Source organism: Buteo buteo, chromosome 14 (assembly GCF_964188355.1).
Source record: "Buteo buteo chromosome 14, bButBut1.hap1.1, whole genome shotgun sequence".
Classification (NCBI taxonomy): domain Eukaryota; kingdom Metazoa; phylum Chordata; class Aves; order Accipitriformes; family Accipitridae; genus Buteo; species Buteo buteo.
Genome location: NC_134184.1, coordinates 33,745,028 through 33,769,177, shown reverse-complemented (window position 1 = coordinate 33,769,177; position 24,150 = coordinate 33,745,028). Strand labels below are relative to the sequence as shown.

Below are 24,150 nucleotides of genomic sequence, written 5' to 3'. Positions count from 1 at the left end.
ATTAGTACTTATTTTTATGCTTGTTCTCATGGTGGGAAACTTTATAAATCCTATTACTGGCAGTTCATGAACAGAACACATTTCTGAAGGACAGTTGTCTTACTAGATAGAATGCTGTTGTTGCTAACATCAGTCTTTTCAATCTCTGGATGCACATACAAATAACATGTAAATGTAAAACAAAAAAGGGAAGCATCCTTTTTATTTGCCATAAACCGTCCTTATGTTGTTTCATCTTTACAAAGTTATTACTTATCATCTATTACATAAAAGCCACCAGGTAGCCTGCATTTTGCAAGGCTCTAAAATAGCAGCCACAGCAAATCAAGCTACTGATTGTCTCTTTTGTGTCCTGTTGTTGACAAGCCTGGTGGCTGTGGGAGAGGCCGGAGAGGTTTGTTCTGCACCAGCCCCGCGGCTGAAGGGAGGAATGCCTGCTCTGCCCTCGCAAACGCTGCCAAGGTGACGGAGCTCGGGGATGACAGGTCCCAGACCTGTCCTCCTTTGACAGGAAGCTGGCTTAGTCCTGCACAAACTCAGGAAAAACATGTGGATGATTTCCATGCTAAATTTCCACTGTTCCCAAGTGGACTTCGAAAAATAAGGAACGTCTGGATGATGAACGAGGAATTTCCCATTAAGAAATGCTCGCCTACTGGCAGAGTGTTTTCTGTGCATGTAGACCCCAATGCCAATAATTTAATTGTGGCATCTTGTTTACCAGGGGAACATCTGTCTATCTTCCCTAGATGCTGTTAAAGAAAGATGTAGGGAATGTACAAAGAGCAGGCCTTGCCAGGGTGTTTTCTTGCGCTTTGTGGCGTGCCTGTTTGGAGAAACAAGATTGTTGAACAACGCATGCAACAGTAAGAAGACTTTTCTTTTTGATTTAAAGCCTCAGTTGGGGACCGGCTTTCAGCTGAGAGTCACGTTTTAAAATCGGGGCCAGAAGCGTGCGAGTCCCAGGTGGTCAGAGAGGCAGCAGGCCTGTGGTGTGCTCGGTGCGGCGGAGGGAGAGCGGAGCTCTGTGCTGCTCGGTGGTGAGGCTGGCTGGCGTGGCGGTGGGGGCACGCTGTAGCGGCGGGGAGCAGGGACAGGTTTAGTCCTTGCCCCCCCGAAGCGTTTGATGCGGGCTGCAGAGGGAGAAGGGCGCGTGTGTGAGAAACGGGGGTGGAGAGTGGAGCTTGCTTCTGTTCTCCGCAAAACTTGTGTGATTCGTAACCACCCTGTGCCGCTATCTTGAGGTTCACAAGGTGCATTTGCAGAACATGCAACATTGACTTTAGCGGCACAGATTGCGTAAACCGTGAACAGCATGTGAACGGGATGCAAGGCACCGTCGTGTTCCTCCCCCCAGCCTTTTGCCGCAGAACTGGAGCTGAGCTGCCTCTACCGGAGCTCTACCAATCGTTTGCATCTAGGTCACCGTATCTGATCGCATTCCCAAGGATGAGGCTAATGATTTCTGGGGTTTTTAGAAGGGAAAGCTGAAAATCCTCTTGTTGGGGACAAAGGCCAATTCATTTTACAAGTGGAAGCTCATTTCCTCCCCATCATACCCTGAGGTTCGTACAGATCTCAGGCACTCCTTGAAGCTGGAACCTCTGAAATAACTCACGGATTCATTCATGGAAAAACTGTAATGCCAACTCTTGTTAGCTGAAACCCAAACAGTACCCACTTCCCTGTCTATCTGAAACATGTTCTCAGTAGGGGAAGAACCAAGCTCATTTTTTTAAAGCTTTCTAAAAGTCTTGTCCATAGGAAATCCAGTACATATCTAGCATTCATATACCTACATGGGTATGCATTTATGTATTATACATATATACCTATACCTCCACATATTAAAAATACTGCGGCAGGGAATACCTGAGACCCAGATTGGACTGCAGAGCCCAGGCTACCTGCCCTGCACTGTGAGTGGGGAGTGATAGGCACCTATTCAGCCACAGTGGGTTGAATCATGTTCTGGCCATGCGTTGTGCTCACAGCAAAGCTGCAGCAAGCTGAAGAGAGGTGTATCTTGGTCTCTGTGTCTGTGTTAATCTTTTGCTTTGGCCTGTGTTATCCTTCCAAATTACAAGATGTTCTTCCTATGTCATTCAAATGCATTGTTTCCTGCTTCCACCAAAAGCTATGTGCTCTGGGAAGAACTCTCAACTGCATGTAAAAGGGTTCCCTCTATACTATGTTGTAGCAAAATAACCTAGTCATAGATTGTGCTTCTGCAATATAACTACATATTTCAATATTCCTTTTCACGATGAAAAAGCTAATTAGCAAGGTCGTTACAGTTGCCACTTTTAAGGGGGAAGATAGTAATTCCATTAATGTGCTCACAGGAACTTCATTTATATTACCTCTTAACCTTTACAAGGATATTATCATTTCAATAATTAATTGCTTGTTCCCGTTTAATTTGCAGTTTACCATTTTCAAGGGAAATTACCCATTAAACCGAGGACTCTTTTTTTTTTTTTTTTTCAAAAAATCCTTCTTTCAAATATACACCATAAGCTGTTCTTAGAGAAGCTAGATATTTGCTAAGCCACTTTCACCTTTGATAAGACAGGGCCGTGGTAGCTCTGCATATTAAAGAACTGCCCATCGCTCAGCCCTTTAACCATCTGGAGGAAAACAAGGAAGAATGGGGCTGCGACAGCGATGAGGAGGGAATTATTTCTTAATTTCTCCTTCCAAATTCAGAAGTCAATGCATCCTTCCTCTCTGACTGAGGCAGTGAGAGTTGTCTTTCCTCTTTCTTCACAACCATCTTGTTTCTTCAGCTGAAGTTAATATATGCTGCAATACCCATCCATGTGTGCTTCTGTTAACTTCAGTGACTGAAAAAAGAAAGGAACTTTGGCTCAACCTTGTAAAACACAGAAACTCTGGCCATGAATCACCAAGCACTTCAGCACATCTTCGAGCCAGTGCCGAACACTTTGGAGAATGGAGCTTAATACACATATTCCTGCTCATGCTCAAGTTTCTTGTAAAACAACTATTCATTTCAATGAATCAGACACAAGCCAATATCCCCGTGGTGGTGTGCTGGCATAATATCTCTGCTACTGATAACAGAAATTGTACAAACCCCATCATGCTAAAAGAAAATTTGATTAATATTGGTATCTGAGGAGGTGAGTAATGCATCCCAAGTAGGCGTATGTCTGATAGAGTGAAACACGTACCTCTGAGAGATGGATTTGCATGGGAAGATGGAGAGGAGGTGACAAAATGAATAAAGAAAGGAGACACAGAAGAAGAGGATACAGAAGAAGCAGGTATGAACTAGACTGCACCATTGATTTATGAATGAAAACCTAGAAGTTTTTCTGATTCAGGTGCAAAAATTAAACTAGCCCTTGGGCAGTTCTACCTTTGCAGCTGGCAAGTCCATGATATGTCACCCAAAATGATATGCGTCTGGATGATATGTCACATGCCTACAGGCAACAAGTGGATTGTTTTACTGTGAAAATAAAACATTTTATTTAATTAATTGTAAAATCAAACATCCTGGATTTTTTACCCCTTACCCATGAGTATAAGGAGAGTCTGGGCTTACACCAGCATTCAGACACAGTTATTTCGTTTCTGCAGGACTGAAGCTGGGGCACATTCTTAGTATTATTTGCAGAGAATCAAAAGCCACAGTCAGACCAACAGGGGTAAAAAAAATTCAGTGTCGAGCCAATGGTCCATCATACAAGTTTTCTATGCAGCCAGTGGAGAGGACTAGGTAGAAATCTCAGGATTAATTGCCTTCTGAAAGTGCCTTTCTTTCACTCCTCTGATAGGGTGGTTAGCTCTGGACTTCACCTCTGACTTTGAGATAGTAGAAGAGCAGTAAGCTGTATCCCACCATAAGTACTTAATTTTGTCTTCAAGTCTTCAGGTATCCAAGTTGAAGAGAGCAAGAAGAGATTCAGGCTATTTAATATTCAGAGCTTCCTGTATCAGCAGTGGATCAGCAATCACACCACTAGTAAAGCAGCAAAATACCCTGCTTTTTGACTAGTGAAAGGAAAGCCTAGCTCCATGCCAGCATGGACATTTCTTGCCATAATCTTTCCGCAGTGAGGCACAAATATCATTTGAAGACAATCTGCTAATTTCTGCCAGTTAGCGCTGCAATCTGCAATCTGGGTAAGGCACCTGATGCTTCTCTTCAAGGTGTTATTGTGCCTGTATTATTAGAACTCTAATGTTCTAAGGCCTCTAAGGCCATGTATGGGACAGAAGTAGAAAGAAGCCACTAATCACCAAAATTAACATTAAAATATCCCTTCAAAACCTCCAGATTGGCAGTTCATTCAACTTGACATTTGCTTTTTGAAAGGCATGTGTTCTGCATGCACAACAATGTTTTAAGGTGTCATTGTTTAAGGAAGTTGACAGTGATGGGTGATGTATAAACAGGCTGATTGATATTCTGAAGAGAGCCCTACCTGCATGGACAAGAAACTCCTTGCCAGTTTCCATGCACAAGGAAGCTTGGGCCTATTCTGGGGAACTTGATAGTCTCTTGTAATTAATACTGTAATTGGAGGCTGCTGGAAATGCTGCTTGAGCTCCTGCCAGGGAGTGCGAGTGCTTCGCAAAGCTGTTGATGCCGTGCTGTATGCCAGCTGAACCGACCTACTCGGCTGCAGTATATGCTGACACAGAACTTCTGCATTGGCAAAATCCTCATCTAAGCAGGAAAATGCACAATGCTTTTTCCTTCTAATGTAATCACAGAGCGATGACATCAGTACTATCCAGCCACCTGACAGCTGCATTACCCAGGGTGGCAAGGCTGAGCCGTCCTCCCCCTGCATTTCAAAGCCCATCACCGTGCTCCTGCCTGCTGTCCGGCAGCCAGCTGGGACAGACTAGGTCACTGCCACCCTGCCCATTCTTGGCAAAGCTGCCCAGACTCATTCCAGCCTCCCTATTTCAGATTGCAAATGGATAAATATTCACCAGAGATGACAAAGATTAGAAACAAGGTTGCTTCCTATGAGCTTTGCCTTCCCTTGGGGACATAGTTATTGGCTTCCAGTGTGTCAGTCATGACAATGCCAGTCCTGTAATAATGCCATGAAAACAGAAATGACCACCAGAAAGGGATGGCAGATAATTGTAGCAAGAATCTGCAGGCTTAAACATATTTCTTCTGGAGGTGAGCAGATCTTTGCAGAGAAATTGTTTGCAACTCATCTGCAGTGACTGCAACCAGCGTCAGTCGCTAACTAATAAGTTATTTTTATCCACTGCAGCTCTCCAGCATCTCTGAGGGTGATGGCATCTCACCAAGGCTTTGCAAGGGCCGCATGAGCTGACACACAAAGATGAATGGTTGAGGCAAGCCAGAAGAACACTTCTGAGTCAACTTTACAGAGGGAATCAAATCCAGATATAACAGGTAGCTCCACACTGGAGTTGCTGAGATGTTTTGCTTCCCTCCTGGCAGATGTCAGAGAGTGTGACTTCTGGCATTTTGGAAACTTTTACTTTTCCTGCTGTAGCAATAGAGTTCCATTAAATTCACCCAAACAGAGTTGTTATGAGCACTAGGGAAACCTGTTTATGACACTCATACCTGTAAAATTAGGTTGATGTAATGCTGCTATGAAAATTGCCATGATTGTCAGTGTTTTTATGTGACTTGCATTAATAACATCCCTAAGGTGCAGTTTCACAAGAAGATGGCTTTTGTGGTCAAGCTGGCCTACTTTTGCCCTTAGGCCACACCGTTCATTGTCCCCTCAAGAGTTCCTTGTGCCCTCATGGTTCCAGATTTACTTTTGCCTGACAAAATTGTTAGCTGCCATTTGTAAGGGAAGTCCTATCCCCCAAGTGTCCCTTGCTATATACTCCTGTCCCTCCTGTGCCTATATGAACATTTGTGCAGGATTTGGTGGGTTAGCAAGGTGAGAAGTCTATCATCTTATGCAACTACAACCCAAGGAACAGCTATCAGATCCAGTATAGCAGTTATTAACACTGAAGACTGTACTTTGGATAGTCACTGTGGTAAAGAAATTGGCTGGAGCTGAGAGGAGCCAGTCATACTACCCTGCCTGCATTGCAGAAGTGTGTGTGTGGGCAGAAGCAAAAAGAGCAAGAGGGCAAAAGTTATACAACAGGAGTTTAAAAGGAGCTTTGGAAAAGACAAATGGGCTTCAAAACAGAGACCAGCCAGTCAACACAATAGAGAAAATGAAATGGAAAAGGCTGCAAAAATGCACTTCATTATACATTTTATTACTATGTCTATATTTATGCATCTCTCGTCCTGCCAAGCAGAGTAATACTATCTTGGAATCCTGTATGAATCCTGAATGGCAGCAATATATGCTACATTTATCATGCATCTTCAGTGATTTGAACTGTTAACACAAAGCAACCATAGTGGTTGGGTTCTGGGGATGACAAGAATTGCCTAAGCTATGCAGGCATTTTGGTGAAGAAGGGTCATGGTACATCACTAGCTGTGGGGGCTTAAGGCAGTGGTCTGGATTTCCATTAAGGGATCGCAGTGAACAGTCTGTTCACATGAAACTCACCAGAAAAGTCAAGGGAAGAAAAAACTATGAGATTCAACTGAGATCCGCAAGACATGGATATTTGACCCACAGGACTGGATTAAAATACAGCAGCTGGAGGAGCTGTCAAAAAAGGGAACTCTGCCAAGTTTGCAGCAGGTATGGTCTGTGTTAAAACATGTGCTGCTGATGTACTTACTCAAAGACATTTTTTCTAATGCCATCATTCTCATGATTTATTATATCTACCTTTGGCTTCTCATGATCCATGTCATGGCCATGTCATGATCCCATAGATGGCCTTATGCTGATTGGCTGATGTGAAGGCACTGCCCAGTAATTTAGGTATCATTCTCTAGATTTTCTTTGCTAGAGACTGACCTCAGCTGAGATCAGGACATAGTGAAGAGTACTGTTTCTTTGTCTGATGGTGAATAGTTGTAATTTTTGTTCAGTTGTTTGGGTTACTTTTATTTCATCTGTAAAACAGAACACATTCCAGACACTTTTTGCCAGCAGGACATAGGCAGTCCTTGTGTGAAGAGAAAGGATAGCAGATCTGGCATACACCATTAGCATTATATCATGTGTTACTTGTGTCCTGCTTCTACTTTTTTTTGGCAAAAGTTTTCCTCTACGTTGCTATATTGTTATTATAATGATAACAACAATCTCCTATATTACAGATCTCATCGGCATACTAATGAGCATATGCAAAGGAAGATAAGCTTTATAACTCAGCCACAGAGACATAGTGTCACTAAGGTGATGCGGCTAGTCAGCCAAAAGCAGATATTAGTTCTCCTGGCTCCACCATCTAAGCCATTTGTTTCTTTTTTTCTGGGTGAAATTTGGGCCCTCACTGAAGTGAGTGGAAGTGCCATGACCAACGCTATTGACCTTGCTGGGGATGTGGCCATGTAGTTTAGATGACCACTTCCTTAGAGAAGTCCTGTATTGTGCAGAGTTCTAGAGCCAAATATATTTAGACCAAACCCTATTAGTTTTGCTGACACAGTACTTCCCTTGAAATCAATGGTTGTTTTTTTTTAGCACGAGATGAACAGGAAGATTTCATGGGTTTGGTATACATTAAAGTGCATGCTGTACTGCTAGTGTTATCTTTTCAGTGAGTTATAACAAACAGGAGTTTTACAGCTCCTCAACCAGGTGGCTGATTCAGCATCACATATATTATAGCCACTACTGCTGACTGTGAGGCATGACAATAAATCCTCAAGTGAGATAGTATGTGCTAACTGAAAACTTCAGACGGTACATTCTTCTGGACCTTCAAGGGACACAGACAGGTTTCACTACGTGACTACAGGTTGCTGTCAGGATGACCTTTGGCCAAATCACTCACGGAGTCATACCTTAATTTGCAGAATGGGGTCCACGCTGTCTGAGTTTTGAAAAATTGTTAGCTCAAGGAATGGGCTGATTTGGTCTAGTGAAAAGTATCTACGATATTAACCTCTTGGAAAATAAACCATCAAAAACTCCAACTCTAATTGACTTAAAGACACAGAACATTTTCCTGTGCTCCTGCCTATCAGCTGAATTTCTAGCCCAACCACAGCACAAAATGACATCAAAATGCTGGAGAAAGCCAATGAATAATATGATGGCAGAGAACTAGTGAAGAACATAAGGCAGTTATGGATTTCTTTTGGGGTATGTTGTGTGCAGTGGAGAGCCTGGCAGAGCTGAGTTCCACTCACCTGATCTTCTATAGGGGCTGCAGCATAAAGGGGTATTATCACTTTCACAGGGATGGCATAGCTGAGCAGCAAGTTACTATAGCCAGCTTCCTACAGGTGTTCCTTCACCGCAGCTGAAACCATCAGGGCCTGTAAACTGTATGTAACAGTAGCATTGTCAAATTATTTTTATCTATTACACTGTAAGAAAATACAACTAATTATGGGCATTTGTTATATAACCTTTCACCTCCCTAACTTGATTTCATAATCTTTCCTGTTCCTATGTCCTCTGTGCACCATACTGAGGCAAGCTCTGCATTAGTCTGTTTTTTCTTCCTTCTTTCCTCCTTTCCTGCCTCCCTATTCCTCCCTCAATCTCTTCTATTATTCTTCTTTTAATGTATTTTTACATTTTCTTCTTCCTTCATCACAAAAATCCTCCTTTCTTACCCTCATTTGCCTGTGACAACACCCATAGCAAGGGCTATTCCTCCTGCTCTGTATTTAAGAAAACATTTCCTTTATGTCCTGCTCTATCGCTCCTCTTTTGCCACAGGGTAGGGAAATAGCAGCTCCAGTCACCTCTTTGACCCAGTCAACCTATTCATCCAGTGTAGTTTTATTCTGCCTTTTAAATAATCTGCCTAAATAATGCCTTTTGAGGAACAGATTCAGGTGACTACTACAAACCTTTTGTCTTTGCCTTCAAAAAGTACATGTAACTCCAAGCATTTGAAAGTGCAACGGCATTATTAGCGTGGGCTATGTAGATGGCAGGTGGCATTCTACAGACCACACATTCATTGTTCTGCAGGCTAAACTGTGGTCCTGTGTGTAGTGCACTAAATGAGTGTTTTGTGAACACTTTCACCAGTTGCATAGTGGTAACACTTATTATTTTGCTGTCTATTCCTGAGGGAAAAAAACCCCACCAAACCCCCCAAACCCAACATAATAAGGAACTGAGATAAGAGAATCAACAGAAAACACCACATACCAGACATTTCTTTGCTGACATCTGTAGTTTTGTTGCCGAATCTAGCTTTGGTAAGGGAACTTATGCTTGAGTAAATTACACACACTCACAAAATGTCCATTCATACACAGAAACTGATATCTGAAATCAAAGTCCCTTCTGGCAGTTAGCGAACACAAGCTCCCAGTCGTTTTATCCCACAATTTACGTCCAGTTGACTTAATGGGACAATGCTTGCTGGTGGACAAGCAAACTGGTAAGAATGTTGTGCAAAATCCATCTTTGTGACACATACCTGCCATGGCATAGCAGCTGAGTTTTAGATGGTGACCTCATTGCATGATGACATTTGCATTTTTGCTTAAAAAAATCTGAGGAAAAATCTAGCCTGCAAATATTACGCATATCGGGAAAAGAGAGCGGGAATCTAAGATTCCTAAAAGAAGAACAAAAGGTAAGCCCTGGTGCCCTCATACAAATACTTCTTTCAGTTGTGGGAGATTAAAAAGTGCTCACTTATCTCTTCCCATTTTCCTGGGAGAACACATGCACAGATAAAGACATGCTGTTTCAAAATCCTGTCGGTTCCTGCCAGCCCAATGTGTTACGTTAGCTAGAAGCATTCTGGCTCATGAAACACATTCTTGAAAAAATGTACACCTATCAAGAAGCATCTGAAAGCAGAACTGGATGCTTCAAAAGAAAACGCATGTACCAACTGACAGAGGAAAATCTTTGTGGCTCCTTGTATGCTTGTGGTATAACTTGCTAGATGAGACTTGGCAATGGTCTTGACTTATCTGACACTTGTGGTTCAGATGTTCAAGTCTTTCAGACTTCAAGGTGTGCCTTCACTCTGTCAACTCATCCAACAGGTTAACAGCATTTGAAACCTTCAAACTGCTAATAACATCCAATTTATAGTTGGGAGGACATCTTTCTAATAACAGGATTTTCCTGACATGCTTAAATATTAATTGCTGATGCCTGGGACGACTGCATGCTGGTTTATCTCCTCATTTTAAGTCTAAAGAAGGTTCCTGACACAGAGAAGGGAAATCCTGGCTCTGGGAAGCTTAGTCAGGAGTAAAAGGTATCTAGGAGGAGATAACATGAGTGAAATAGGGGGCAGGAACAGAAACTAAGAAGGGAAATGAGGTGTCTGAAAATACTTGAAAACCTGCTTACTGACTAGCCAAGAGTAGAAACAAGGCACTAGACAGGCTGTTCAGAAAAGCTGGCCTTTTATGTAGAGGATCCATGTGAGGAAGTAAACAAAAAATAAAAATTAAATAGAAAAATATCCTATCGCTGTCACCATCATGCTAAGATTTGGGGGGGGGGGGGGGCCCTCTGGTCATATAATTTTTTCCTGAGGTAAATGACTCAAACTAAAAGACAAGAAATAAGTGGATTAAAACATTCAGAAGTTCAGTGCTCCATCTCGGGCATAAAGGCAAACGCTACCCTATTCACTCGCAGGTCTTTTTGGGAAGAGCCTACAGAAGAGCACTGTGAAGTCCCCTAACTCCTGCAGAGTTAAGCTACGTCTCGAGCCTCTGCTTTTTGATCCACACACCACCAGACAAATGGAAAGCCTTTGAACTGCACGTGTGAGGCGCTGTTGTTTTCAGAGCTAATACCGTGGTGGGACCGTCGTCTTCCTAAATAACAGCTGTGTGCTGTATATAGTCATCTTCTCTCCGTGGCATCTTACCTCCACCCACGTACCTGCTTTCTGTCCTTGGGAAAAGCTCACAGAAACCCCTCCGTCGCACCTCTGCGCTCCGCATGGGACGCGTCATGGCTGCGGCAGGGGAGAGGGGCGCAGGGCTGCGCTTCTCCGGCTCTTTGACCCCATGCCAACCCGAGGGGCACGCTGCAGCTCCCGGTCGCAGGCCAGGCCGCCTGGGCTGCCCAGGGGAGCCAGGCCGAGCCGGCCGCTGCTGTCCCGGGGCTCACGGATCCCCCCACGGCCCCGGCTGGCAAAGCCATGGCTCCTCCACTCTGCAGCAGGGGCAGCTCTGCTGCTCTGGGGCGGCAAGGAGAAGACCTCAGGGGTAAGGCCTGCGTGTCGGTAACTGCGCGGTAGGAGCAAGGCAGCCAGCTCGCTTCCGTGCGCTTTTGCTGCCGTTGCCGTTAGCCTGTGCAATAAAGAGTCCGCTTATTTTCTTTCTTTAGTCATGCTTGCAACTGAAGCATTTATTTCGTGAAGCGAATATGACTACCCAACCTCAGGAAGCGAGCCCTCTTTCTGATCACCAAGGGGGAATCTTCTATGTATTCCCCTGAGTGCCACCTGCACCCGGGACCGAAGGCCCGGCTCGCACCGCCAGCCGTCGCGGGCCTGCGCCCCGGGCCGGAACCAAAGCCTCGGGAGCGCGTTTCCGCCGGAGCCGGTCCGCTGCCGCTGCCGCCGCGGCGCTGGCTGGGGAGGGCCGCAGCCATGGCCGACACCACCGCGCCGCCTCCGCCCGCCCCTCCTGCTCCGGGGCTCCCGGCTGCCCCTGGCAGCAACCCGCTGTCCCGCAAGCTCAACAAGATCCTGGAGACTCGCCTGGACAACGACAAGGTGGGCCGGGCGGCGGCTGAGGCGAGGCGAGGCGGGCCGGGGCCGGGGCCGGGGCCGGGGCCGGGGCCGGGGCCTGCCGGCGGGGAGCGCCCTGTGGGGAACGGGCCGGACGGGCCGTGCGGGGCTGGGGCCCGGGGAAGGGAGCCCTGCCGTCTCCCTCCGTCCCGCGGCCGATGTTCGCAGCGCGGATTAAAGGTAAAATTCCTTTTTGCTTCGCCGGCGACGTGCCGCGCTCCTGCTCGACCCCTTCAAATCGCAGGGAGGTTTGTACTGCTGAGCTCAGGGGACACCTCGTAAGCTTTTTCTGATTTAAGCGTTTTCTAGCAGTGGATGGGTCGTACTTTAACCGAATGTAATCTTAACCGAATAAAGCGATTCTAAAATAGTAGACGAAGCTGTGTGTTACAACGTTCAAGAGGAAGAAAGACTCAGCAGTTATTTCAGTGATTTACCAGCTGATCTGGAGTGTGTTTAGGTAGGTTTTGTTCTCTAAAATCACGTAGTAGGGTTTGGGTTGTTTTTCCCTAAGGCTGTGAACTTGGGGTGGTTGCAGACTCCGTAACCTGATTCTTTGTAACTGTGTGGAAAGTTAAGGTCTTTTTTTATTTTATAGGAAATGCTGGAAGCACTCAAGGCTCTCTCGACCTTTTTTGTTGAAAACAGTTTGCGCACTCGAAGAAACTTGCGTGGAGACATTGAACGACGAAGCTTAGCCATAAATGAAGAATTTGTCCATATATTCAAGCAAGTTAAAGAGGTAGCGTTTTTGCAGAGTGACTAGCTATCTTGCAAGAGTACTGCTATGTAACATTTTTAAAAAAAAGGATTAAGAGAGATTGTGACTTTCCGGGACAAATATACTTTTACAGTAAAATTGTTTCATCATTTGTTTCATTTGATGAAAATCCTGCGCAGAGAGAGGTGATGTTTCAAACAGATAAAAATACCAAGTGAATGCTCAGCTTTAAAGGTGCGTTCCCTCCATTGATTAAGAGGGAGCCTAGAGCAACTCTGTTCCTTGTAACTTGGGCATCTTGTTTTGGTGGGATGAAGCTGGGCCTAGGCATGGCATTTCTGATTTAAAGCACAGTTACTGTTATTTGAAATTCTTTAGGAGCTTGAGAGTATAAATGAAGATGTGCAAGCGATGAGCAGCTGCTGTGAAGATATGTCCAGTCGTTTGAAGGTAATATTTAAATAGATGTTCTCTGTATATTTTTAATTTTGAGGTGTGACTATTTTCTTTTAAAAAGATAAATCATTGTTTTGGAGGATTAACAGCGACACTGAGACATTTCCATTATTTGCGTATTGTGTTACTTTAGGATATTTATATGTTTCTTTTTACTTTTTATAATATATATACTTCTTTTTACTTTTACTTAGAAAATATATTGAGGAAATAGTTTTAATTTCTTCCAAATTGCAATTCAGAATGCAGCAATGTACTTCTTTTGGGAACAGCAGTGTGATACCCATTTGTATGTGAGTGGAGAGAAAATATTTTACTAGATTTGATGTGTGTGAGATGAAAGGGTTAATTACATTTGTGTATTTCCATTTAAAGTTTATGTGCCTTACACACTGACTACATCTGTTGAGTTATGTGTTCATATAAATAGCTCAAGTATATTAGTAAGAAAATATCTTGTAATCCAAAGAGGGAGACGAATCTAGTGTGCCATCTTCATTCTGTTGGTTTTGTTTCATCACATTGTCTCAAAATGCTGATCTGCAACAAAACCAATTCTGTTTTGTATTAATCCTGAATCCGTAATATTCTGGGGGGGGGAGAAAAGTTGTGTTTTATAATCTCTTCTTCTGTCTTTTTGGTTTATTAAAATCTGCAACTCTGAAGGAAGGAGGGGAAAAAAGTCTAAAAAAAGAATTAGTAGATTCCTATACTGAATAGTTCAGGTCTAATCTTTTGTTGTAATAGTCTTTCTCTGTTAGGCTGAAGCATTGAAAATCAATATTATTAAAAAAAAGTTTAAAATAAAAATTCATTAAAAAAATCTATTATTATTTATATAAGATAAAAAAAATGCTTAAAGATATCTTAAATTATTTGGGAACTACTAAATGTGCAGTAAATTCTGTTGAGTTTTTATTAAATTTGCATGCTAGTCCGTAAGTTTCCTTTACAAAACTTCAGCAGCTGGCACCTCAGCTGTCTATATTCATGGAACAGCTCAGGCTCCCTCTGATGACTGAGGTTGTACTTGAGTGGTTGCAGTCCTACTTTCACCTTTCAAAGCGTTCCTGTACCTTGACTGCTCTTCTATTGTAATTAATGCGGTGTGGCAGTGTGCGTATATACTTGCATTAGACCTCTCAGGGGTTTCAAGACTGGCATCTTCATTTTGGCAAATGCTGTAATTTAGACCTCCTACAGTCTTGACATTATTCACACAGAATATCTTTACAGCTGTTCCCACCTCTTCACTTGCAATATTATTCCATACTAATGCATTTTGATTTCAGGATATTTTTTTTTTTGTTATATCTTATTTTTCTGCCTAAACGATCACTGGTGGTATCCAGTGGGAAACCAGCAATTCCAGATGTCTTTTATCTTCTTGCCGAGTGATAAGTTTCAGAACTCTAACTTTAGTTGCAGCAATCCCTTTAGTCATGCAGCTGCTGTCTGTAGCAGAATTATTTCTGCATGGATTCCCTTGCGTTGTCACCACTGAACATTTAGGGCTGTGATGAACTTAAGTGCATTGCTCTTAGAATCAGTGAATCATTTAGGTTGGAAAAGACCTTTAAGATCATTGAGTCCAACCGTAAACCTAGCACTGCCAAGTCCACCTCTAAACCATGTCCCTAAGTGCCACATCTAAACATCTTTTAAATACCTCCAGGGATGGTGACTCCACCACTTCCCTGGGCAGCCTGTTCCAGTGCTTGACAATCCCTTCGGTGAAGAAATTTTTCCTAATAGTTTTTCTTGGTCCTTACAGCCCTGTAAGCTGCTTGGACTCTAGAGCTAAACTTGCTTAGACCAGCAGAGCTGTATTCATGTTGTCTAAAATGTCTGGATGGACACTGCTACTGGGCAGTTTAGCATCCAAAGGAATTTCTTTCATTTTTCATTTTGTAACAGCAAACAGTTTACAGTCAGTGGACAAACAAAATAATCAGAGCTGTTTCTAATATTTATAATAATGTATTTGTATTAAATATAAATTAAAAATCAACTGTGTGTGAATACAAATGTATATAAAGATGAAAATATATATGGATAAGGTAGGTTATTTTTTCATGCCTGAAAATAGGGAGAATAATGAATACTTATTTCAAGAAGGCTTTTTGTTTCAAAGTGTACACTCTTGAAACAGCTTATAGTCAGAAAGCTTCAAAAGTATTATGTATTTTAAAGGTTGTGTAATAACATTTGATATGTTTGTATTTTTCACATGCTTAACAATTCTAACTGTATTCTAGGCAGCAAAGGAACAAACGCAGGACTTGATAGTAAAAACCACAAAACTCCAGGCAGAAAAGTATGTATACCACCTTATTTATTTCTTGAAGACATTTTCTTCTAGATCTGATTATGCCACTCTTATTTTTGAGTAATGACTTTTGGTTTTTTTGTATTTGTACTTTGTTTTTAACACTATCTGTGTTTGTAGCTCAATTGGAATAAAAATACTGAACTCAGTTTATTACTAGAGAGTACAATAAGGTAAGAACATGTGTTGGTGCTTGTTGCAATAAAAATTGGCCTTTTGGGGAAGAGAATCAGTTATAGTGGTACAGCATGCAGAATACGGATGTGCTTTATCTAATGTCAGCTGATAATCTAAGTTATACTGCTTTGTAACAGGTATGGACCTATTCAGTGTCTCATGAGTTTCACAGGTTTCTTGCTGTTGTTAATGCTTCATATCCAATGGAAATCACTTTCTTATTGAGGGACTGTATGTAGGAACAGAAAGTTGGATTATAACCTACTCTGTCGTATTTAACTGTGGAATACATAAGTGGTCTTTAATGAGCCTGACACAGACTACTTTTTCCCTTGGTTCTCCAACCTCTTGTGGAAGAAAAGATTTGTATTTTGCTCTTTTCAGTATTTTTATTCATGGGAAGGGGATAATAGCCTGTGACAGAATCAAGTAATCTTTATTGTTTTTATGTCTAGGGTATCTGGTTTTACAGCTTTAGGCTTTGTCAGTGTAGAAGAATGAGTATCCTTGCTTTATGAGCTTTCTTCTGAAAATTATATACAGTTCACTGGAGATTAGGAATTATTATTTCCAGTGATAGGTTTCTAGTAGAAATTACGGCTTTGGATAGCTCTTGGTGCACTTTCAAAATCAGTAGGTTCATGTTGTGGACTTCACTAGGAAGTGGATTATGTCCTGTGAGAGTCTGAATGTGAAGTTAGAGTGTAATCTACATATTTTAAAAGTTGAATGTAGAATAACTCCATAAAATATAATGCTTGTTGATATAAAATGAAGGATTTGGCAAAGTCACAGTTTAAGTAAGTGAACAGGAGTCAAGTCTTAGAAAATTTGTTATTTTAAATACGAATATGTGATGTAGTAGGACAGAGTAGTAGTCATATTTTTTGTAGTCTCAAGAAAAGGAAAGCTGCTTTGATTCCTTGTTCTGCAGCAGAATGGAAGATACCAAGACCAGTCTCAAGTGGTTCATGTCTAATTGGCCTTAAATTCCATTAAAGGAGATTATGCAGACTGTACATCAGTACTTCTAGAATATAGTCCTTACTTGCACAATAGTTTACTTAAAAGACTTTCTGCTAATTCCTTTAGGAGACAGAACATCCCCCTAGTGTGAGGAGGAAAAAAGGCTTAGGAAGTAGCCTGTCCTTCTAAGGGTCTGTGTGACCTCAGAGTGCAAATGTGGGAAAAAGTTCTCTTTTGAAAGGCTATTTTTTTTAAGTATACCATGAAGTACCCACTAGCAGAAGCCAAACAATACTTGTGATCTTACAGTATGATGGTTATGGAAGACTTATAGTGCCATTTATTAACAAAGTTAACTTTTTTCCTGGCTAAACTTAGGAAAAATTTTAAGCAAAAGCTACAGTGGGAAGGCTGTTTTGTTCTATTTGGGACAGTCTAGTCATCTTTTCTTTTGACTTATTACATGACTGTGTTCTGATGCATCACTTTGATTTACATCAGGCATGTGAAGAGGCTTCTGCTACCAAATATAAGGGGTTTCTTGAAAAGCTGAAATCTTGCCTGCAGTCAGACAAAATACAGGTCTTGAATTGCTGATTCCTTCAACTTAACAGGTGACATTTCTTAGCCAACAAAGGAGTAAATGGTGAAACTGGGAGGGCCTGGCTTTTCTGCCTTCCGAGGCTTGTCCGAAAACGCTGTCTGATTGAAATGCAGAGGTGAAAGCTGGATCCATTAAAAAAAAACAAAAGGCAATTGAAACAATGACTCTAAAGCAAGAACAGTCAGTCTAGAACAAGGCAGTAATTGCAGAGTGTAATCAATTTTTTAGAGTTCTTCCTATAAAAAGATGTCTCTCTTCTTATGAAACACAAGAGTTGTATTCAGATTTCATCAGTCCCAAATTTCTATTTCTACTCTCTGTGGTCCTACCAGCTGTTTATTTTATGATAGGCTTTTCACAAGAAAACACAAGTTAGGTAGAAGTCTCTTGAAGTTTAGGCTAATGGGAATTTGTATTTCAATAGCACTAATATAGTAGAATTTTCTGTGTAATTTTTTTATTTAACATCAAAATATTTTTTAAAAAACAAATTCCGTTTTATGTACCACAGTATTTGTGAGTTAAGTTCTTAAATCAGTGCTGAGTAATGGTATGTTTTTAAACATTACCCTGAAAAATAAAATTAGTTATGTTCTTTGTTTTCACAATGATAGTTATTGAACATTTTGATAATAGCAGAGATAATACATTGTGTCATTTTGCTGAACCAGTTGTTTACACTGTTCTTAAGGAATGTTTTTTTGACTATGCCCATCTCACTGAGTACTTCATTAAGTCTTCATCTGTTTTCAGCATTTTTAACCATTTTTGAAAAATAAGTTCAGGAATACTGATTTTCAGTAAATGATTTGCTGTCCTAGCTATTAGTCAAAAAAAATGGTCTTCTATTATGCTTAGCATTTATCTAATTTTCTTTAGCTGACCATGTTTTCATAGGAGGAAAATGTTGTGATTTGATTCAATGTTCTAAAACTCAGGGGAGACAGTAAACTTCCAGATGTATTTCATGCATTTATGGTAATTAGGGATTCAGTTTTTTAAAAATATTTAATTTTTTAATTTGAAATTTTAGGGAGAATGGGCTGCTGCCTTCACTCAGTATGATGAAGATAGAAGGTCACTTAGGCAAATAACTGAGTTTGTATTTCACAGCTTTTTTATTTACTTCCCTTCATTTTCTAAGAATACATGTTAGCTCTGGCTTTGATCAAAGATGTCTAGTTGTCTTTCTGCAATAGTCTTAAGGCTGTTTTCAGTAAATGACAGGTGGAACCTTTGGCTTGGGTAAACCCTCTTCATGCCTGGTCAGTTCTCATGGAAACTAAATTTTGTAAAAGTGTTATAATTAGTATCAAGTTTAAGCAAACTGCAATTAAAAGAACAGAGTGTTCACTTCAAAACCAGAGAAAGAAAAGTCAATAGCCAAAGTCTTTTCTATTGGAGTTGTAACTTTATTCCCCTAGCTATACAAAGCAAATAAAGGAAAGATTGAAATAGCAAGTGAACTGTTTTCTTAGATTGCAACATTTTTTGACCTTGCAAATGTAAAAATATCTTCAGAAATTTTTTCCTATGTGGCATTTGAACCTGTGTAGTGTTTTGGGTTTTTTTTGGTTTGGTTTTTTTTTTTTTTTAAATCAAGAACTGCATGATAGCAGTGAAGAATAGTTTCCTGAAGAGGCAGAGTGGCCACGGGAACCTGAGTATGAGGATGAACATTTTAAGTAAGAATGCTTGTTTATGCTTTCATCCTTGCATGTTTTCTTTCTCTTCTGTGGTACTTGCAAAGGAATGACTCTCTCAGTGGTTCTGTGTGGGTGCTAGGTTTCTTACGCTAAGTAGTTTTTGCATTGTATTATCAACTATATAATCAGATGTAGTACAAGATGATTTTCAATTTCCTAAGCTGCTTACCTGAACTCTTTGTTGGTCATCCTGGTCTCTCAAATTTGTGGTTTGAAGGTATAGTGGTCCACCTGCAGTATCCTGTTGGTAGTCCTGATGAGCTATTTGGGACTTCCTGTGTTGGTAAAATGTGTGATTTAAGACACTTGGTTAAATAGTTGGGGTGGAAAATGAGGTCTCATTTGAGTTAAAACTTCTGCATTCTCAGGTTGTTGCTTTGCAGCATTGTTTTTCTTGCAACTTAGTTTCTGAGCTTTAGTCCTGATTTGGCATAAATGTGATAACATTAAGAAAGTAATCTTCCATTAATACAGTTGCATTTTTTTTATTGTGAATATGTCAGAGGTGGTGCATTTTTTTGGTCAATTAGGTTGCTTGTTTTGATTTTATTTTCTCTGTAACGACTAGTTAAAATTACTGTACATTAGAAGCAGAAAACTTTTCCTTCACATTATTTAAATTATGGAATCTGCTTAACATAGGAACTAGTTTTTTTTTTTCTCCTCTTCTCTCTTTAATTGAGACTTATCACAACCTAATAGAACCATGTAGTGTGAAATAAAGTAGTCCAAACCATTCAACCCATCTCTCTATAAGATAAGGTTAATTTATTGCTGTTCAGTAATGTAGAATCTTGAATATAATTTTAGTTTTAATGTATTTCATAACAAACTTTGATAACAAAGAAAAACTGAGGTAGTTAATTTAGACAATTTCTGTGAATTGTTAAAAATCCACTTCTACTTCAGTATCTTCACTAGATTTCTATACATTTTCTTGAGCAAACTAATACTGCTTTCGGGTTGCATTAGGCTTTTTATGTATAGTAATGAGGCGATTAGTTTGTTTTCAAACAACATCTGCTGCTTTTGAAAAGATGTGGGTTTGTTTATTACCATGGCTAACAGGCTGACAGAAAAAGGATCTTGCTCCTTGAAGTGAGATTTTAATAAAAGCTTTCTGTCACTTGTCGGTTCTCTTGTACCTGAGTTTAGTTCTTTTTTTTCTTTGTGTGAAGCAGAAAACCTACTTGCAATACTAACCTACTTCACCTTACATTGGGAACAAGTGTCCTGGAGTTCAGTAGTTTCCAAACCAGAGAAATAACAGTTCAGTTGCAAAACACTATGCAGAATGCCAGAAGCCTGGCTCCATAGTAGTTCTACCAGTCACTTACCAGTAAGGTATTGTGCAAGATTGTTTTGAGGTTAGCCACAAATGACAGTTGTGGATCCAACAACTGAAGAAAGAGACCAGAAGGCAATTAAATAAGAGCTGCTATGTGAGTGTATGTATGTGCTCAGGGAGATACCAGAAAATAAGCCTACAGAAATAGAAAATTGGTGAAAGTCAGAAGTAGTTTTCTGGAGTAAAGACCACCATACTCTGAAAACTGTATAGAAGAATGGGAATGGAAATGGAAATGGCTTGGACAGAAATTTTTTGAGTCAGGCTAAAGTTTCAGAGCTTTCATTGAGATTGTGCACTTGAACACTTTTACACATTATCCTGTTTTTCTACCTTCTATTAATTGTGTTCTTAAACAGAGCAAAATGTGTGTCAGAGTCTTTATTAGTTATGTTGATTCTGGAAATCAGTTTCTGCAGCACTAGGATTGTTTCACTTTTTAAAAATACAGTTAAATGTGATTCCCAAATATATTTTGGAATGCAGCAGTGTGTACTTCAATTTATTTTAGTTGAATTACATTCAGAGTTGCTCTTTATTTAAATTCATCAAACGCAGTTCTTGGAGTTCAGTGAATGATTTGACTGTCACCTTTGCGCTCAATACAAGGTCAAAAGTCTTAGGAGAAATGTTTCTTAGTGAACATCTGCTGCTTCACTACATCTCATGCTTGTTGTCTCTTCACAGTGCTTTTTTTCTTTTTTAAGAAGTATCTTTTTTGTCATAGTTAATTTGGAAATGATGCAGGAAATTCAGCAGTATTTGTAGCAGGTTAGAGAGGTTTGCGTTCATCAGCGTATGCTGAGAAAAGTTGTGATATGGTGGTTTGCACTGATGAGATGTATTTCATGTCTTGACCTTTTGAAACTCATAATTACATTTATTCCTGTGAATATGCTTCATGAGAAAAAGCAGTGATTGCCCAAACTGAATTATAATTTCATGTGGGGGAGGGTGAAGGCTTGAAATTCTGATGCTGATTTTCTTTCCTGATTTGTACCAAAGTAAAGCATAGGTAGCAGGGCACACAGGCATCAAAACAGCTAAAATGGATCTGAAAGGAAAAAAGCGCCTCATTTGTCACATTCTAGCCATGACCAGCAGAGAGAGTGCAAAGCCTTATTTCCTGCCAGCTTTTCTACTTGGCAACCATGTACTCTGTTGAGGCTTGAAGTACTCTTGATCAATATGAAATGAGGCATGGTCTTACAGGTCAAGAAACATTCATCAGAAGTGCAAAATTAGTTATATGGTACCATTCCTGACTGATGTTTGTCTAAACTGCTCTTAGAAGAAAAGCCCAGGAACAGAGAGCCAGCCCATGGTCTTTGCTGGAAATTGATTTTGCTTCTTTATTGTTTTCCTACTACCTGATTTAGTTCTCCTTTTGCTGCTGGTTAAGCTAATTTGTTCTGATTTTATTCCAGGTGGATGTAGAGAACAGTGTGTTATTTTCATGCCTTTGGCAACATTTTTTAATTTGATGGCAAATTTGAAGCTAGACCAGGCAGGCCCCTTTCAAATGTCTTTATATCAGGTGGTATAAAAGATATGCTGAAGATATCAGTCTGTTTGGTATGACAGTATCAACTAGCTCATGTCTACAAGATGGAAAATAATCTATTCACTGGAAATACACTCCTTCACAAGTTAGCAACCATGTGTCTTAACCATTGCTAAACACTGATTTGCCTGGTAAGTGTATATATCATGATTGCTGTGACGTTTTGCCTGTGAAAATGGCTTATCCAGACTATTCTGTAGATACATACCAATGATGTTTATAGGAAGCCTGATCAGTATTTAAGTAGAAAATTATTGAATTCTGTGAATTTATTTACAGCATATAAGCTTTTTTATTCTAGTGTTTAGTAATCTGTTTGGCAAGATTTGAATCATTTCTGTGCAGTTAGTATCCTCTGTTGCTTAAATTTTGATTTAGCCTTTTTGATTTTTACGTATTTTTAGAGCAGAATGTATTATCTGGCAGGGCTGCAGCATTGCAGGCTAGCTGTGTTTAGGTAAGGATTACAGATAAGAGAAACCTTCTAAGTTCAAGTCTGCTCTCCTCCTACCAGCTATCATTTGCATGATGACTTTCATAAACTCGTCAACTGTTCAGCATATAACTAGTGAATTATTTTTGCATTTTGTACGTGTTGCTGTTCTTGGAACACTTACCTCAAAAGCTTGTTCTTTCCAGTAATAGCCTTTCCCTAATTTCCAATCTAATTCTTGGATATAAATTGGCTGTTTTTTCATCTTGTCCTTTATCTTAAGAGCTTCCTTCATCTCCTCTCATAAATTAGGTTCCCCATTCCCATGGTCATCCTGCTAGCTCTCATCTAATGGGAGGCTGTTGTTCTTGAACACAGATGGATCAGGATTGTGATCCGTTTTCCAGATGACATCTCAGTAAAGCCTTCTGCAATATGACTGCTCTTTTCCTGTACCCTGGGAACGTTAGACAATTCACTATGATTCTCTGTGCCTTCCTATTTTTAATTAAGGAGAAAATGTCATAATTTTATTCTGTGATGGAATTGGTCACTGAATACCTTCTCACAGTATTTCAATTCTCCTTTAATAAAGGATGTGTTTGACAGACAAAATGTAGAATAAAACCATTTGTTTTCAGCATTTACAACTGTGTTTTTGCACCTGGTACTTATTCTTAAGAATGGTTTTCTAACACTTATTTATGTGTAGATGTTTTGTTATGTAGTCTTGTATATTTGCCTTCCACAAAAACCATCATAGAAAAATAATTTTTCCAGCTGCTGCTGAAAAGCATGTATACATGTCTGTTAAAGATGGTTGTTATTTCTTTATGAGTTAGAAATACTCTATCTTTCTGAGGCTTTAAAAATGTGTTGAATCCTCATACCACAAATTGAAAGTAATTTCAGAATGTGCTGCTATGACTCGTCCTAGGTAAAGGAAGCTAGCAGATTTTTATGCTCTATTTGGTGGCAAGATAAAATTAAACTTTGGAAAAGCCTGTTTCTCCTCCACCTCATTTTTTAAGCTGTCTAGGTGATAATCCTAACAAACAGCGTGCATTTGTATTTGGCTCAAGGGAAGAGTGCATGAAGTGCATAGTTTTCCCAGCCTTTTGAGTTCTCTTGCAAAAGAATTCTGTCTCCCTGGTAACGATTAAAACTGGGGAAATTGCTCTTTGTTGGAGTCCCATTCCCTGCCCAAGCTCCAAAGTCTACCAGTGCTTGGCACTTCCCCCTTTGCATCTGTGCAGTGTTCCCATGATCTGTTAGTTTTGTTCTTTTATGCAGGGATAACTTTAGTAAAAGAAAAAACCCAGCTTTGGTATAACAGCACAGCGTGGCCTTTCCTCTGCTGTACTGCACTTGCTTAGAACACAATTTAGAAATTATTATGTTTACAGAAAGGCCAATGGGTCTTGAAATGTCCAAAAGTCTGCACAGGTACTGACTGCTGTGGGTTATATGTAGGATGGCCTTACTCTAGCTTTTGTTGTTACCCGCATTGTGTTTTGCATAGCACTCATCACAGTGAAGTAACAAACTTGAGTGGTATTTTAATCCATTTCTCTGCTTTAATTATATCAATTAAATTCTAGTTAAATATCTGTTAGCTTATGTCTGAGGAAAAATATATATATATATGTATGTATAAAAAATTAAATACCTGTGCGAATGTACTGGTCTCATTAATACTGTATACTGCCAGGTAGAATTCAAGGGTACGTAGCACTTAAATGTTTTGTTCCTGATCCATCATCTAGGATGTAGGATCTCTTTCTCATGCAGATTGGTAACCAAGGCAACTTTCATAGCCTGCATAAGCCGAGGTGGCTAACCTGGGTTCTGAAAATGAGCAGCTTGTTGAAATCCCATGTCCTCTGTAAAGAGCCCAAAAGAAATAGTGTATCAAAATTCAGACACGTGCTTTTAGGTTTAGGATAGATGTTTCTCACCCCTTCTGAATCACTGTCTTGAGAAAGATAGATGAAACATTGCTGCCACCTTGAGGTTGTTATCTTGTGTTTACATCGTG

General features: G+C 40.3%; 1 protein-coding gene across 7 annotated transcripts in view; it reads left to right on the top strand.

The window, feature by feature from the left end:
• The first annotated feature begins 10,957 nt into the window (after positions 1-10,957).
• The window catches only part of COG6 (component of oligomeric golgi complex 6), a 59,918-nt gene continuing 46,725 nt past the window's right edge, over positions 10,958-24,150 (top strand). For 3 of the 7 annotated variants that reach the window (XR_012652966.1, XM_075046328.1, XM_075046329.1), the window contains exons 1-5: positions 10,960-11,281; positions 11,403-11,793; positions 12,407-12,550; positions 12,908-12,979; positions 15,244-15,302. Coding sequence is in view for 6 of the 7 variants with exons in the window: in XM_075046328.1 (XP_074902429.1) it covers positions 11,500-11,793; positions 12,407-12,550; positions 12,908-12,979; positions 15,244-15,302 (569 nt within the window). In the remaining variant the exon portion in view is untranslated. Of the gene's footprint in view, positions 11,282-11,402; positions 11,794-11,922; positions 12,269-12,406; positions 12,551-12,907; positions 12,980-15,243; positions 15,303-24,150 lie in introns of those variants that run through there. The other 4 variants (XM_075046330.1, XM_075046327.1, XM_075046326.1 and 1 more) reach the window with 4 other exon arrangements.